The 14,827-nt window shown below is 34.2% G+C and overlaps 2 protein-coding genes across 2 annotated transcripts in view; both read left to right on the forward strand.

Moving 5' to 3' along the window:
- Positions 1-14,827, forward strand: part of LOC134840775 (uncharacterized) — a 225,823-nt gene that overhangs the window by 63,486 nt on the left and 147,510 nt on the right. The window lies entirely within an intron of this gene.
- The window catches only part of LOC134852650 (myelin transcription factor 1-like protein), a 42,388-nt gene that overhangs the window by 17,448 nt on the left and 10,113 nt on the right, over positions 1-14,827 (forward strand). The window contains exons 2-5 of the mRNA XM_063868564.1: positions 12,012-12,321; positions 13,005-13,685; positions 13,874-14,051; positions 14,214-14,295. Coding sequence (XP_063724634.1) covers positions 12,016-12,321; positions 13,005-13,685; positions 13,874-14,051; positions 14,214-14,295 — 1,247 coding nt within the window. The 5' untranslated portion in view covers positions 12,012-12,015. The remainder of the gene's footprint in view (positions 1-12,011; positions 12,322-13,004; positions 13,686-13,873; positions 14,052-14,213; positions 14,296-14,827) is intronic.

Consider the following 14,827-nt stretch of genomic DNA (forward strand, 5'->3'; position numbering starts at 1 on the left):
AAATATCAAAAAACTTTCGAAAAACGGCGTAAAATCACTGTTTAAGTTTCTTTCAACAACAAAATAGGATAAAAAACATCTAAGATTAGCCTAACATCTAAAAATCAAAAAAAAATATCATGGGGTTGTTTTTCAGTATTCAAAAATTTATTGAGTTTTCAATTTAAAAAAAAAACACACTTAAAGTTTGAGATCAAAAAAGTAGATGAGTAAGCCGACAGAATTGATTCGATGGACGCCCAGTACCCTACAATAATAAACCAAAATGTTCGGCAGAAAACCTCAGGGCAAAAAATGCTGCCAATTTCTATATAAAATCTATGAATGCTAAGATGATTTTTAAATGAAGATGGTAGACATTATTTGGAAAATAAATCGACAGAGCTTAAGTCGGCAACCAAGAAGCAGAAAAACATAAACAAACAAAATAAGACCGATTTTCTACAAATATAACTGCAATGTTTAATTTCTATGTACAGTATTCACCAGTAGTAACAAACTCTAAAAGTTAAGTTTGAATGTTTAATAAAGTGAGCATGTCAAGCATTACGTTGTTGGTAGCAGCAAGTTTTCAGCTAAAAAAACTATATTCCGATTTGATAAGGCTGTTAATAGCAAGCAACCGTGAAGATAAATTGTTCGCTGTTGAAAAATAAATTACCGAGGAATTTATTAGTTGTTAAATTATGAAAATAAAAAACCTAAAATCATTCCAATTGATTCATAGCAGCATTGTCATCGCCTACAACAATGGTACAATAGTATACCATAATCGGGAACTAGACTTCCAATTGATTCATAGCAGCATTGTCATCGCCTACAACAATGGTACAATAGTATCAATTATTAGCGGTAAAATTACTGCAGCACCAAGTGATTTCGTTAAATCAGTTGTTCATTGGCAAAATTTTCCATTCGATTTGACTAAATTACTTGTCACCAGAATATGAACAGAGAACGTTTTAAAAAACTTCCTTTTCAATACAATTGCAAGAATAAGTGTCTTATAATCGGGAACTAGACTTTTACCCCGGTAATTAATTTTTCTTACAAACCCGTAGGAAATTGTGAAAAAATTTTGATAGTGAACCTTAGCCAATTTGAGACTTCTTCCAACGCGACTCAGAGATGATGTGGTAATTTTTTCTCTAAAAGCCTGGGATTTGATTGTTTTTCACTATGTATGAAACTGGAAACGTTTTTTTTCCAGAAAAAAATAAAATTGTCGGACTTTTTTTCATCTGCTATGTTTTGTCGGCTTAGTTGCCATATCGAGAATTTTCTTCTGCTCTCATCAGCTTTGATCTTAATTACAATTATTTGATTTTCTCTGTAATTTGTAAAATTACTAGCCTTGACCTTTCTAATTTTCTAAGTTTTCCTGATTGTTTCTTGTTCGCTTAAAAAATTTCATTTGCTTTAGATGGCTTCGGCTTATGTTTTTTGGCTTCTTCGTTTTATTTTAGGACGCTTCAAAGACAAAAAATGATCGATTAATCATTTTTTAAGATAATAATTTCTACTGGCAGGTTTTAGGCTCAATGGCGTCTATTCACCTGTTGTCGATTTTCTATTTTTTGTTGTCCAATTTCGATTCGATAGCTTGCACTGCTGGGCTGGTGTTGCATCGCAAGTAACGCTAAGCTCCTCTTCACCTCTGCTTACAGGCTAAAAAATTTTCCCCATTTTTTCAAGCAAAAATTTTTTTAAAAAGAAAATCAAGCCAGCTTTTTAAGCTTTTTAGTCTGAAAACATAAACGTTTTCATACATAAATTTTTTCAGAAAATATTAGTTGAACAAAACAGGGCGCGTGTATATCAATTTTTTGTGCCCTCAAATTAACAAAGAACTTGAGAAAATTTGAGAGAGCGTAGTGATTAAATAAAACGAACTGAACAAAAGCTTGAGCATGTTCCACAGTTACAGTAAAATACGCAAATTGGACAACAATTTTAACAAAAATGACAGAAAAAATTGCCAAGGAACTAACTTAACTCGATTTAAATCAAGCTTTTGTAAGCTATTTCGTTTCCGCGGTTTAAATCAAGTTTTTGTAAGCTATTAAGCTTTTAAAATAAGCTATTGTAGGCCTGATAGCTTGCTTAATTGCTCACATTAAAACTTAAAATCAAAAAATCTCGGCCATTTTTTCTCAATATTTGGACATTTTTTGAAAAAAAAAATTTAATGCCATACGAGTTACGACTAAAAATTTTTCTTTATGATAAATCACTCAACCCAGAGTAATGATTAGTTTTGTTACCTGAATTTGCGTGAAAAAAAAATAAAACATACCTGAATACAGAATTGTTCCCCAACATCAAAAAATTTCATTGGATTGAAAATTAAGTTTGAAAAGACTTCATTCTAATGCCACAATCAATTCCCGAATGACGCTTTTCGGTATCTGATTTTGCCTGAAAAAAAAAGCAACCTAGACCATGGTTCCTTCCAATCCCAAAATAAAAAGAAATATAAGATGAAAGCTCATTTACGTTTATCTATTCGCCTTTATCATTGTTGTTCAAAATCTCTTTAATTGTTTGATCCAATCTAGTTATTTTTGTTCCGACCATTTTAAAAATGGGTGGACGTTTTATTCGCAGGTCTTGTAGTTTTTCTTCTCTTTTGTTTTCCTCGTAAAATCGGATATTACAAAACAATCAACGGAATGGGTCAACAGATATACCAAAAAAAAGGTTTTTCAGTTGTGATTTGAACGAAATTTATTGTTTTTTCAAAACATTCCCCATTATAGAGAGAAACCGATTGAAAATTTTTGATTTTGAGTTTAATTTTGAGCGAATAAAGCTAGCGAGCAGGCTGACCAAAGCTCATTTAAGCTTAACTTATGTCCTGAGCATTTAGTTTTTTGGGAATTAAAAACCTCAAAAAATAAAAACTTTCTGGGAAAAAATTGGAATAAAAATATTCTCTTTGCATTTTTTGTTTTTCTAGTCTTTTGTTGTCCAATTTCCCTAGTTTAGTAAGACTGCCGAATATGCCTAAGTTTCAGTTTAACGTCAGATCCTTTTATCGAACCACGCAGAAAAAATTATACTATTTTTTTTGTATTTTTGAAAGACTACGGTCGGAACATGCTGTGCTACTTGCGCAGTAACTGCCTAGCCTTGTTGCAATTTGAACCCAATTTGACTCCAAGAGTAAAGTTTGCCAGGCGCCTTGAAGTATTTTTTTTGTTGTTCCGACCATTGAAAATTGTTTGTTTTGTTTTCTACGCAAAATCAGGTACTACAAATGATCATATTCAATGAATTTTCAGTCGTGAATGATATATCATATTGAAGTCCTTTCAGTCATTTTGTTCCAGAAAAAAAACGATTCAAAAACCTACTCGAACGAAGTAAGTCTATGAAAGTTTTCATTTAGGGAAGAGAAAAACCTTATTTCACTCCGTGAAAAAAAATTTGTAGAAGCTTCGTACAAAGATGGCATTAATTTGAAACAGAAAGAAAAAAAACTGATTTTGCGTTTTATTAATGTGAGGTTGGTCGGAACATTCTGTGCTACCTGGAAAGCAACCGGCTCTCTTTGTTTATTTTTGTTTTTATTAGTGTTAAGAGGAACCTAATAACTAAGTTTTGAGTTAAAATGTTTAAGTTTAATGATCATCGCTAGAAAGGAAGCAAAGTTTGTTCGAAATGGCTTAGCAAAAGGTTATCTGTCTCTAATTAAATTAGCCATTCAGTCTGATGTGTAACTATACGTGAAGTGATGCCATAAAATATCACAATCTGCCTTTATGGCCCATTAATTAGATATCCGTCATGATCGAGTATGATACTTAACAGGGCTCAAATTGGACTGAACTAACTGCAGAACAGTTTTGAGCAGTGACATTTGCAGTATTCCCTTTTCAACAGCAGTCGTTACCTCTTCTATAATTGAGTGCAAAGTGCATCTGGCAAGACGAAAAAGTGTTGCGAATGAAACTAATGAGCGCGAGATTGAAAAGTAGTTGAGCAAATTAATTGTTCAGCGGGAGTAAGGCGCAACTTTACCTGAACAATTTCGGGACTTGATTAACGGGAGATGAGTTACTTGAAAAACGTACTTTAAATCTATTACACAAAATTGAAAATGCGTCAATAAATTTACTGTTTTCTGACTTTTCGTACGTAACTTGGAGAAAAAACATAATACTTAAAAAGAAAAGCTTTCGATTTTGTAAGATTTTATCTTGTCAATTTGCGAATAAGATGTAAAAACAACTTTTGAACACACCGCAACTTCAAGGGTTTTTATTCCATATACTCAAAAAAAGTATATGCAAATACTTCAAAATTTCCTTTCAAGTTTTGCTTTTCAATTGTTTACCAATATATTTTTTCAATAATTCTTAGCTACATATTTAATTTCCGTCAAACATTTTCCTTCAATTTAAACTTGTTCGAGTTTTGCCTGAATTGATTTAAGAAACACAACAGGTAAGTGATATAAATTTTTATGCCATTAATTTTCAGTGTTTTTTTTAGTTTGAATGGAACAAGAATAGAGATGCAAATCATTTTCTTTTAGTAAGTTCAGATTTTTTATTATGAACCTACCCTTTATCATTAGGGCAGCATTTCTCTTCGTAAGAAAACGAAACTTTCTGATTTTAATTCTATGTTTGAAGTCATAAATAATCATTTGTGGTCTCATACTTCTCAAGTTATTTTTCTAACAACCACAATACACTTTTTCCTGGGGCCTATTCAGATTCCATCACCTCTGCTTTTTTGCAGCTCTTAATGTCCTTTTCACTTTTTTATCTCTCTTTCATCTACTTCGTATCCTCAACCGACAGTCGCTCTAAAGAGATTTAACACGAAATAAGAACAAGCAAGTATATAGTAAATAAAACAGTAAATAAAAAAGATAGATACTTTTTTTCAGAAGTGAATCAGTAATTAGTATCCTGCCTATCTGAGCTCAATTTAATTTTCTCTTTACTAACATACATCACTGCCTATTGCTGAACGTGTTAAAGTTCTTAAAAAAGTTCAATGATTAAAAGAATGCAATTAAAATACTTCAACCAAAATTTGGTAAACCACAACACACGGCTGAACCTGAGCTAAGAAATTGCATTTATCCTGGTAAGTTATTTAAGATTTTGGTTTATTTGAACAAATTGGGAGGGTCTTTGCAAGTTTTGTTGAGGATCTCGTATTTTTCTTCGATTCTTGTTTGCACTCAAAAAGGTAGCCTTTATAACTTGGAAAACCCGAAAATGACGTTTCAATTTTTAAACTCTTAGTAAGCTTGTATCAGGGAAAGGCCCTGAATGCTCTAACTGTCCTGTTCCATGAACAAATGGTGGCCGCTGAATTTTTTTTGTTATGACCACTCTCGGAGAAAGGGAAGGAAGTATAGCGTACGGTCCGTGTCCTAAGTTTCCAGGCAACTAGTACTACCTCATGAGAAGTATCATATTAAAGACGTATTGGCCATGACTCGGATTTTAAAAAGAAAGTTTCAAAAAGTCGTCTCAATTTCGAGGAAAACTAGTCTGAATACTTTCACTTTCACACCCAATCGGACGAAACTTGTTGAGAAACGGACCCCCTCAATTCAATAATCCTCAAATTGATCAATATTTCAGCTATTAAAGTTTTTTTTTAAGATTTAAGATCATTTATCCACGAGGGATAGGACCAACATACGAGCTGTACAGACCATCACGGCGAACCGCTGTTGTGCCCCTGCTTAAGAACTACATGCAATTTTTTTGGTTATTTTTCTGGGCTGGGTAATGTTGCCTCACCCTCAAGCAACGAGCACGGATCATGGTGGGCCTCGAACATCCGACCTTTCGATTGAGAGGCGGAGACGTAACCACTTCACCACTGCTCCCCCATTTCATGTTTCTCATTCCAGAATTTTTTTCATGTATTTCAGTTATTGTTTTCTAAAACATAAAAGTAAGTTGAAGAAAAAACACGAAAATTTATTTTTTGATATAACTTTTGAAATGTCTTCAGTTTTGAAATCTTTATTCACTGTGGCTGGGACACTCTGTGCTACTGCTATTTGCACAACATATGGCTACCCTTCTTAATTTTTAATCATCAATATCTCTCCGATGGAAAAAAAAGTTCGCCCAAAAATGGATAGTGAAAAAATGAAACTTGTCTTCCAAAAAAACCATCCCCCAGTACAAATATTCCGTTTGAAGAATAAAACAAATACTCCATTGAAACTTTTTTAATGTGTGTATCTCGTATTAATTTAGTGTTTTTGATTTGCTAATGTACAAACTTTCAATCAAAGCAAGTGTGGTTTTACAAAAAAATATCTTTAAAAAAATTCTTTGAAAATAGATCAATTTTTGCGCAACCATTTTGCATAAAAACACCAAAAGAAACATTTTCTGTTACAAGCTTTGCAGTTTTTGCTTTTGAGGCAAAAGAGTAATTTATGCTAAAAGCTTTTAGCAACTTCAAGATTGTCATTGTCTTGAATACAAGCCAGACTCTTTTTGTGTAGTTTCATCGCACAGTTGTTTGACTCTTGCTAAAGTGCATGTACTAGCGGTTCTTTTTAACTATCCCCCTTTGCAAAAAGGGTGGATTTTCGTTACTAGGTACAAAATTCAGATTTGATTAACCGTCGAATTATTTCTTTTAGAGGTTGCAATTCGTTACAAGGTACACTAGGGGGGAAATAGTGAAAAAGGTCGATACTAACGCCTCCATGAATTGCACAAGCCGATTGACGCAAATTTAGGTCTCGAATCGCTTCGAAGTTTTGCCAATTTTTATTGTCTGAGACATTCAAAAAACATCTTCAAACTCAAGGGCGGATTTAGGGGGGCTGAAGTTGGACGCCCCCCCCCCCCCCCACCAGAGGTTCGGCCCCCTAACGAACGAAAGTTTCCCTCCTTTAATATAATATTATCAAAATCATAATTTAAATGAGAAATTTTTGTGCCCAATTAAGATATCGGCTCCAATCGGATCACCTTCATTTGGCCTATATTGATCTGAAAATCATTCAACCCCCTTCCATAAACTTCTGCGAACGCTATTGAAGAAAGCGAAAAAAACTATGATCAACATTACCTGTGCTTTAACAATAATACTCTCGTTAAACGGTAAGATTGCATTGAGGAAGTTTTAATCGTGTCCTAAAGAAAATTTTTCTTTATTTTTTTTGCTCTCCCTTAGTTACGCTTCCACAATTATACTTTGTTCTGTAAATGCATTTGACTCAAGTTGGGGGAGACTTAATTTAGTTTTCTGTTATTTTAGCCACAAGTTCATTTTGTCTATGGTGTTTTTTTTTGTTCTGGGTGAAGCTCGATTGATTGAAAGTACTCTGAAATGACAAGCCCAACTGAGTACTTTTAGTATTCGCACTTCTGGGGAAAGAAAGACTTTTAATGTAATTTCGAGAAAAAAAAACTAAAACAAAAAAGCCAATGTTTAATATGTTTTTGTTGAGTTGATCATCAAGTAAGTGCCTTTGAACTACAAAAGGGGGAATTTTTCTGTTTCCTAAATTGAATCGAGTAAAAATTGGGAGAACGGAAAGTAATTTTGCCAATTTACCAAATGAGAATAGTCAATTTTGAAACTAACTTTAAGCACTTTGCTTGTTCTCTTCTTGTTTAATGTCCATTACTTTTTCACTTCGCTCAAATATAACTTAGATTTGAGTTGTCATCAGCAAATCCATTTATTTTAATTTGACACTTAAAAAAACACTTTGCTATCTTTCCCTTTTTCAAGAAAACATTATTTTATCAGGAAAAAAAATCAACCAAAAACTTCTTAAGGGAAAAATCTAAATTGCTAACAGTTCGTTAATTTGACAATTTAAAAAATCAAACCACACCTGAAAAAGTTTCAACAAAAGGTTTGTCTTTCATTGATTTATTTTATGAGTTTTCTGCAGAAATAATTAATTTATAAGCACGCTCAAGTGCACTTTTCTGTAAAGTATTCATTTTCAACTTTTATCCGACTTGCTTGAAGAGCAGCGCTCTCTAACTCCTGCCGAGAAACAATAAATTTGCTAAATTTTTCATCAAGGTGCGCCAAAAGGCAATAAAAAGAGGCTGATCCGAATCTAATTTAACTTTCTTTACAACAACTTGAGCATATCATTTGAAAACTTATTGAATTCACCTGCGCGAAGGGCACTTCTGAAGAACAACAAGCGAAAACACAAAGTATTCAATATCAAGACGTAAAGTGATTTTTAATCCCCTTCAACAAAGAAACGCGCAACCAGATTGAAAAAAAAAGAGAACAACAAAAAGCCATCCATTTAAGTCCCATTCGTCGGCGGGCGGGGGCTAGTATTTAAAAGTTGAAGTGCTATCCTATCGCCCAGTTAAGGGTACATTAAATCCACCCCTTAAGTTATCGACTACTTTTGTCAGAAGCATTAGTGTGGTGTTGTCAACTGCATGCTCCACTAAAGTGCCACCTTTTCCTGAAAACTTTTCCTATCACGCTTTGATTAATTTACTCAGCTCAAGTTGGCTTGTCTTAAATCGTCTTTGAATTCTAGTCCACAAATGACGAATAGCTCATTTTTTTCCAATTTAAATTCTTGTTAATTTTTTCTCAATTACAAAAACTGTTGAATTACAAAAAGTATTCCGGTTCTTTCAGTTTTCTCTGCTTTATCAGAAATTTGATAAACGTATTTCATTTAGCAACAATGAAAAAAGATGATTTTTTTGTTTTGTTGAAATAATTATTAAAGTTTGTCCTAACTTTACGCCATATTGTATCAAACAAAAGTTTATTGACGGAGCAAACTAAAAAAGGAAGCAAGAATGGAACGTGATCTTATAGAGATGGGAACTTTGATTTAAACTCGGACTTAAACCAAATTCTTTAAAGGAAACTTGAAAAGGCAATTTAGGAGTTGAGCCAAATCACTCACGTATCATATGGCATCGCTGTTTACTGTCCTGATTTTTAATAAAACTTTCCAACTTTTTAATATAATGGCCACAAGCAAAGTTTAACTTAATTTTGTTTACATATTAAATTTTTGTTTTAGTTTGGCCAACGAATTCAAAGTTGGCTCATAGTATTCAAGCAATTTTATTAATTTTGATATTTATAAACTTTTTACATCCTTAGAAAACAAATGTTCAGTTTTGAAAATATGTGCACAACATATTTTTTAAAACTTTCAGTCATATCATAATTCTCTCTGAGCTTGAAGTTTTTTCTTAACTGTTAAAAGTTTCGGCAAACACAAAACTAAGCCATTTTATCATACATTCTTTCTGACTACATTTCAACTTATGCGAATCATTTTGTCGTCATTATAACTAACTTTTACCAACTTGCTTCTCTTTTCAATTTGATTTTTGTTAGTTAAACTGTTTTATCAAGTTTTATAAAGTCAGCTTCGTTTCAAACTTTCAAAAGTTATGTTATCTGTCTAGTTTTGCTGAATTTGAATTCGACGCTAACCATTTATAGTTTAAAAACTATACATTAGAAAGTTTTCGTTGTTCAATTTTTTGAGCATACATTTTTCTTGATTTACCAGGTAAGTTCGCTTTAGAAATAATAGAGTAATTTTTGTTAAATCTTTTCCATAAAAGTTCAATTTGCAAAGTCAGGGATTTGAGAAGTATTAAAAAAGGCAGGTGGGAATTATAAAACTTGAAACGTAAACAACAATAAAAGTAATTTCAGGCGACTACAGACGACATTTACTATTGTTTGTTCCTATCTGGATTCTTGCGTATGCTGAAAAAAGTGTTTAGTTTTTTTTTCTGAATTTCAATTGAAAAGAAAATAGTTTTATTGCCTTGAATGAGGTATGATGCTTTTATTCGTTTATTGTTTTTCTCTCTTAACGAATTGAAAAATCACGAGCGTTGAAAAAGCTGAGACTGGGAACAAAGTATTGGTTTAATTTGCATCTGCCAGAAATAACTCAAGCGACAGGGAAAAGCTTCTTCGACTGGCGCTGATTTCTTTTTTTTGTTCTTTTTTCTCCTTCCCTGTTTTTTTTTCTCAACTTTACCTCGAATCCCTAGTCCGTCTCCCCCGCTGCTGATAAATCTAAATTTATGGATGTACTGTTCTGCTTTTATGGGGACTGTACCGCGGATGAAACTTTTTGGACTCATTGGTCATTAGTAGTAGTATGATGTTATGTCAGGCTCAGAAGTTGATGTTCATGTGTGTGTTGATTGTGCTGCAGGTGTTTTGAAATGTGATTAATTGATAAAGACACAATAAGTTACTTTTTGTAAAGATCAGTCAAGTAGAGAAACTTCCTTGATGCTGAACAAAAACTCTTTTATGGGTCAAAGTATTTTATTGCGCCAAGCAGTTGGTTTTTACCTTTCTCTCTTTCGCTCTCTTTTCTTTTCATATTTTTTTCACTTTTCTGTTCGCCATTTTTCAATTTTTCATCCATCTTTAATCCAGTTTTGTCTATCGATCCCGATTGTAAACAAAGAAGCAACAAAACAATTACTAAACCATCAATTTTGCCAGCGAAACAGCCAAACTGAAACACTTGAATCAGTTTGTGGTATAAATCTGCGAAAAGTAGAAATCAACCGTCAGGTAAGTTACCAATTTTTCTTAAACTTTCTTCTCAGCTGGCAAAAGAACAAATAGTTTGTTTATATTAGCTTAAAGTTTGCCTCAAATTACAAAAAGCTGCTTAAAATAGTTGAACAAGATCAAAAAACCCTTCACCATCGAAAAAATAGTTTACCGACTCTGTTAATGAGTGAATTGGTTTGATTTGTTTTTTCAAACATTTGTTGTAAGCGGACCGGATAATTTAGTGGAGGTCAATTGTGGCTGAAAACAACATCAAAAGTTGTTTTTATTGCAGTCTGATTTTTGTTAAGTTTGCATTTTTTGAGTTTTGAAGTGGCAACTTTTGCTATCCTAAGGCGAAAGGGGTGAAAAAGGGGACACTGCTCAGAAAGTATTTCCACCTTTGACACTTTCTACAGTTGTGACAGGCATACTTGTACAATTGATAGTGTGGATAATTGCAAGCAAGTCCGATTTGAATTGAATTGAAGTAAGTTTGAAAAAAGAACAGGATGGCACTTTCAAAGCTTCGAGAGGAACACAACAAAAGTCATCCCGGCCCAACTTGCAAAACAAAAACGAGCCTTGAAAACTGAGTGTAGTAGACATAAAAACAGTTTCCGCTTTCCGAAATTGACTTTCTCAACTTTCCTTGCTTTTTGTTTCTTCTTTCTTTTATTTTACTTTTAATACAATTTCCCAGCTAATCACGAAATTCCCTCAATCGTTAAAACACGGGACAATTTTGCCTAGTTTGACAACAGCAACAATGATGAAATAAATCAAAACCGAAAAAATTCTATTCAATTTGTTCCAATTTTCTATTTTTTTTTTTCATTTTTCTCATGAGATCCAATGAAGTATTGAGATTACTTTAGCAAAAGGCGATTTCCTACTTTTCAATTTAGCACAATTGTTGATACCAAACAACTGTTTATTCTCCTTACAGAAGAGGTATTTTTGCTCCTTTCTTATGAATTAAAAACTGAATGAAACAATTGGCGAAGATAGCGGAAAGTGACCGAGGAAAGTAGAAAGAGAAAAGAAGACTTTTTCAGATTTATTTTCACTTTTTTCTCATTTTCTTTTATTCTATGCTGTTGTGCCAACGAATCATTCTATTCGACTCATTGATTAGAAAGTATTTCAAACATCCAATTGCTTCCTTATTCCAATCCCTCAGCGCTTTTTTGGCCCCTAATTAGAGCCCAATTTTAATTGGGAACGAACGAAAAGAACCGACCACGTTTTCTTTTTAAAATCTTCATTTGCTACTCTAACACACTGCATTGAACCTACTACATTGATTTCCAAAAAGTCAATACTTAATTATTAAAAAAGATATAATTTTCAGAGCGACCCCAAAATTGCATTCTGTTGATAAACTAATTTGAAATCTAAAAAACATCAGCCTCAATCTTATTTGTATTTTCACTTTTAAATAGTCAGCTTTTTAAATTGTACTTCAGAATCATGTCCACTGACTTTGATGAATTTATGGAGCAAATCGAATCTTCAGAGAGTATCTTGGAATCATTCCAGCCCAAAGCATCCACGGAAAAAGAGGCTAAAATGTCGCCGACCATCGAAAACTCCAAACCAATCGAAAAAGAGCCAGGATGTGAAAAGAGAAATACAGACCCGATTTCGAAACTAGAATGCAAAAGTGACTCTGCGGATTTGAGTGAGATTGAACTGTTGAAACAGTGTGCTAATTTCCTGCCAATCATTCCACCGAGCTCGCTGATAGGCACAGAAGCACTATCTCCCTTGAAAGAGGTAAGGGTGATTTGACTGCTATCAACGCAAGAATAGCCGGTTCTCGTATATGTAGTAAAAAAATGTTTCGACCACAGTTATTACGCAAAAACGGAAAAAATCATTTTTCAAATCTTCTTTTCGATTTTTTTCTACGCTGAGAAAACTTTCGGAATTTTTTATTGATTATAAAATAACTGAAATGGCTTTAATATATATGATTCGACACTAGCAGATTTCTAACCCTCTGTTGCTATTTTAAGGCCTCCATTTTTCTGAAGGCGTCTTTGGCGCCTATATATACCAATTTGAAGGGGGGGACGAGCGCTGAAAAGTTGCATTTGTTGGTGAAAAATGTCCAAAACGTGCCAAAAAAGGCCTTTTTAGCCTGCTTTTTTACAGGGTATTTTACTGCTTTGGGAGAGCTCGGAAAACCAATTTGGTCGACTTGAGAAAAAGCTCGTCAATATGCTCGACAAAATCTTAGATTCGACATTCCGACACTGTCACTTGACCCTATCAGACATATTTAATGTAAATGAGTATGTGTGCGAAGGAAAATGAAAACCCAAATACCAAGTTCCTCCCCATTTCGTGATTAGAGTCAAAATTAAAACCATGTTTATGGTTATTAAGAATACAGTTTCAAGTAGAATACATTTAAAGATAACAGTACATATTATGAGATTATCAAATTATTTCAGCTTTCACCGAGTGAAAAAACTGCGATTGATCCCGATCTTCAGAAAAGTTCCCCTGCAATCACGAAAACATCGCAGTTATCAACAAGTCCGTACATTTCTGCCTCAAATGGAAACAATTTGGCAGCTACTGCTATGCAGTATCTATCATCCCTCTATTCTAACAGTGCCATCGCAACTTCATTCGCAAACACGAACGGATTTATGTCGACCATAAATGCTTCGTCAAAACCCGAGGACTCGGCGCTTGCTCTGCAGCTTCTCGTCGGGAACGCCGGACGAAATTTGAGCAATTCTAGCAACACAAGTGCATCAAAGACATCTAACGAAGACCTCAACTCAAACTTGAGCAAATTGGCTGCACGTATTAGACAAAACTCGTTCACAAACACGTCCCAAAAAGAGCTGCAAAATAGAGTAGGGCTTCAAACGAGTGACGAGGGTTCCAATAGTATGAGCATCAATGCAAACGCAGTGTCAGCAATGTTGCGAGCTCTAGCTGCAACGCCGGGCGTCGCTGATCTTTCGGGTCTGGGCCTCGGTGGAACAGGAGTGAATGGGGGCCACACTAGTATGAGCGCAGCAACACAGGCGGCGGCGGAAGCTGCCATGTTGCAGTTAACATATGCTTCCAGTCTGCAAAACCAACTAAACATTAGTCACGCAAACAACATGCAATCAAAAGTAGGTTTTCAACAACTAATTAGTGATAACTGACTTTTTTTTACAGAATTAAAAGAAATGGATAAAGTCAGAGCGGTGCTTTACATGGAAAGCGGTATAAAATTAGAGCATATTGTATTATTGTTTCAATCCTCAAGTTATTTCTGCACTCAAAAACATCGAGGTCTCAAACTTTTCTGTTTTTCTAGCTGAAACATTCTGTTCTGAAGACCTCCCCGAACATGGACTCTGTATCGGCCACCTCTTTCATGAATTCGAAGTGGGCCACCGATCAGTTTGCTCACATGGCTAGCAACTCTACTTCGCCCTCTATCGGAAATAACGTGCACAGACAGAGCCCCCCTACATATTCCAGCCACGATATTGGTAGATTTAACTGTAATCTATTTATGAGCTGAAAGAAAAATACTTTTTACCACGAAACAAAAAATAAAAGCTTCTAATTTCTCATTTCAAAAATCTCAAACCTTAATGCCTCATAATATTAAAAAGCTCTCATCAACATTAGGTATTTTTTTTGCGTTCCAGAGCTGGCCAAAGAGAGCAAATGTCCGGCTCCAAACTGCGATGGAACTGGACACATCACAGGACTGTATTCGCACCACAGAAGGTTAGCAAACAAACTTAAACTAGCTTTTGAAATATTTCGGTGAGTACTATTTTTGCAAACCACCGCCCATCTGAGAAGTTAAAGAAACCTTGACTCAAGTTGAGTTTTTTAACAAAGGTTGAGGCGATTGCAAGAAGCTACCCACGCAGTTGAGAGAGAGCTTATCAGAAATGAATTTTGACTGGTTCCAAAGTTTTTTCGACGTGAGTTTTGATATTCATCATGAAGTTGGCTTTGATTTCTTTTTCAAACCCAAAAAAATCACTTCGGAGTTTTTGTTCGGATCATTGTATCTCGTAGTCAGAAGGCTATATGACTTGGTTTATGAGGAATCCGAAACAAAAAAACTCTTAAAGCGTCTAGTGTAGTAGCATATAAAGACCCTTCAAGTGATCAAAAGTTCCTGCAGTGTCCATATTCTTTTTGATTGCAACTGCTGTAGTCACAATAACTTGCCACCGAACTTTTGGCAAATAAAGTCTTCGTATTGTTTTGGGAGAGCTCAAAAATTATGTTTAATTAAAATGAAAAA

This window comes from Symsagittifera roscoffensis, chromosome 1 (genome assembly GCF_963678635.1).
Source record: "Symsagittifera roscoffensis chromosome 1, txSymRosc1.1, whole genome shotgun sequence".
In the NCBI taxonomy this organism is placed as follows: Eukaryota; Metazoa; Xenacoelomorpha; order Acoela; family Convolutidae; genus Symsagittifera; species Symsagittifera roscoffensis.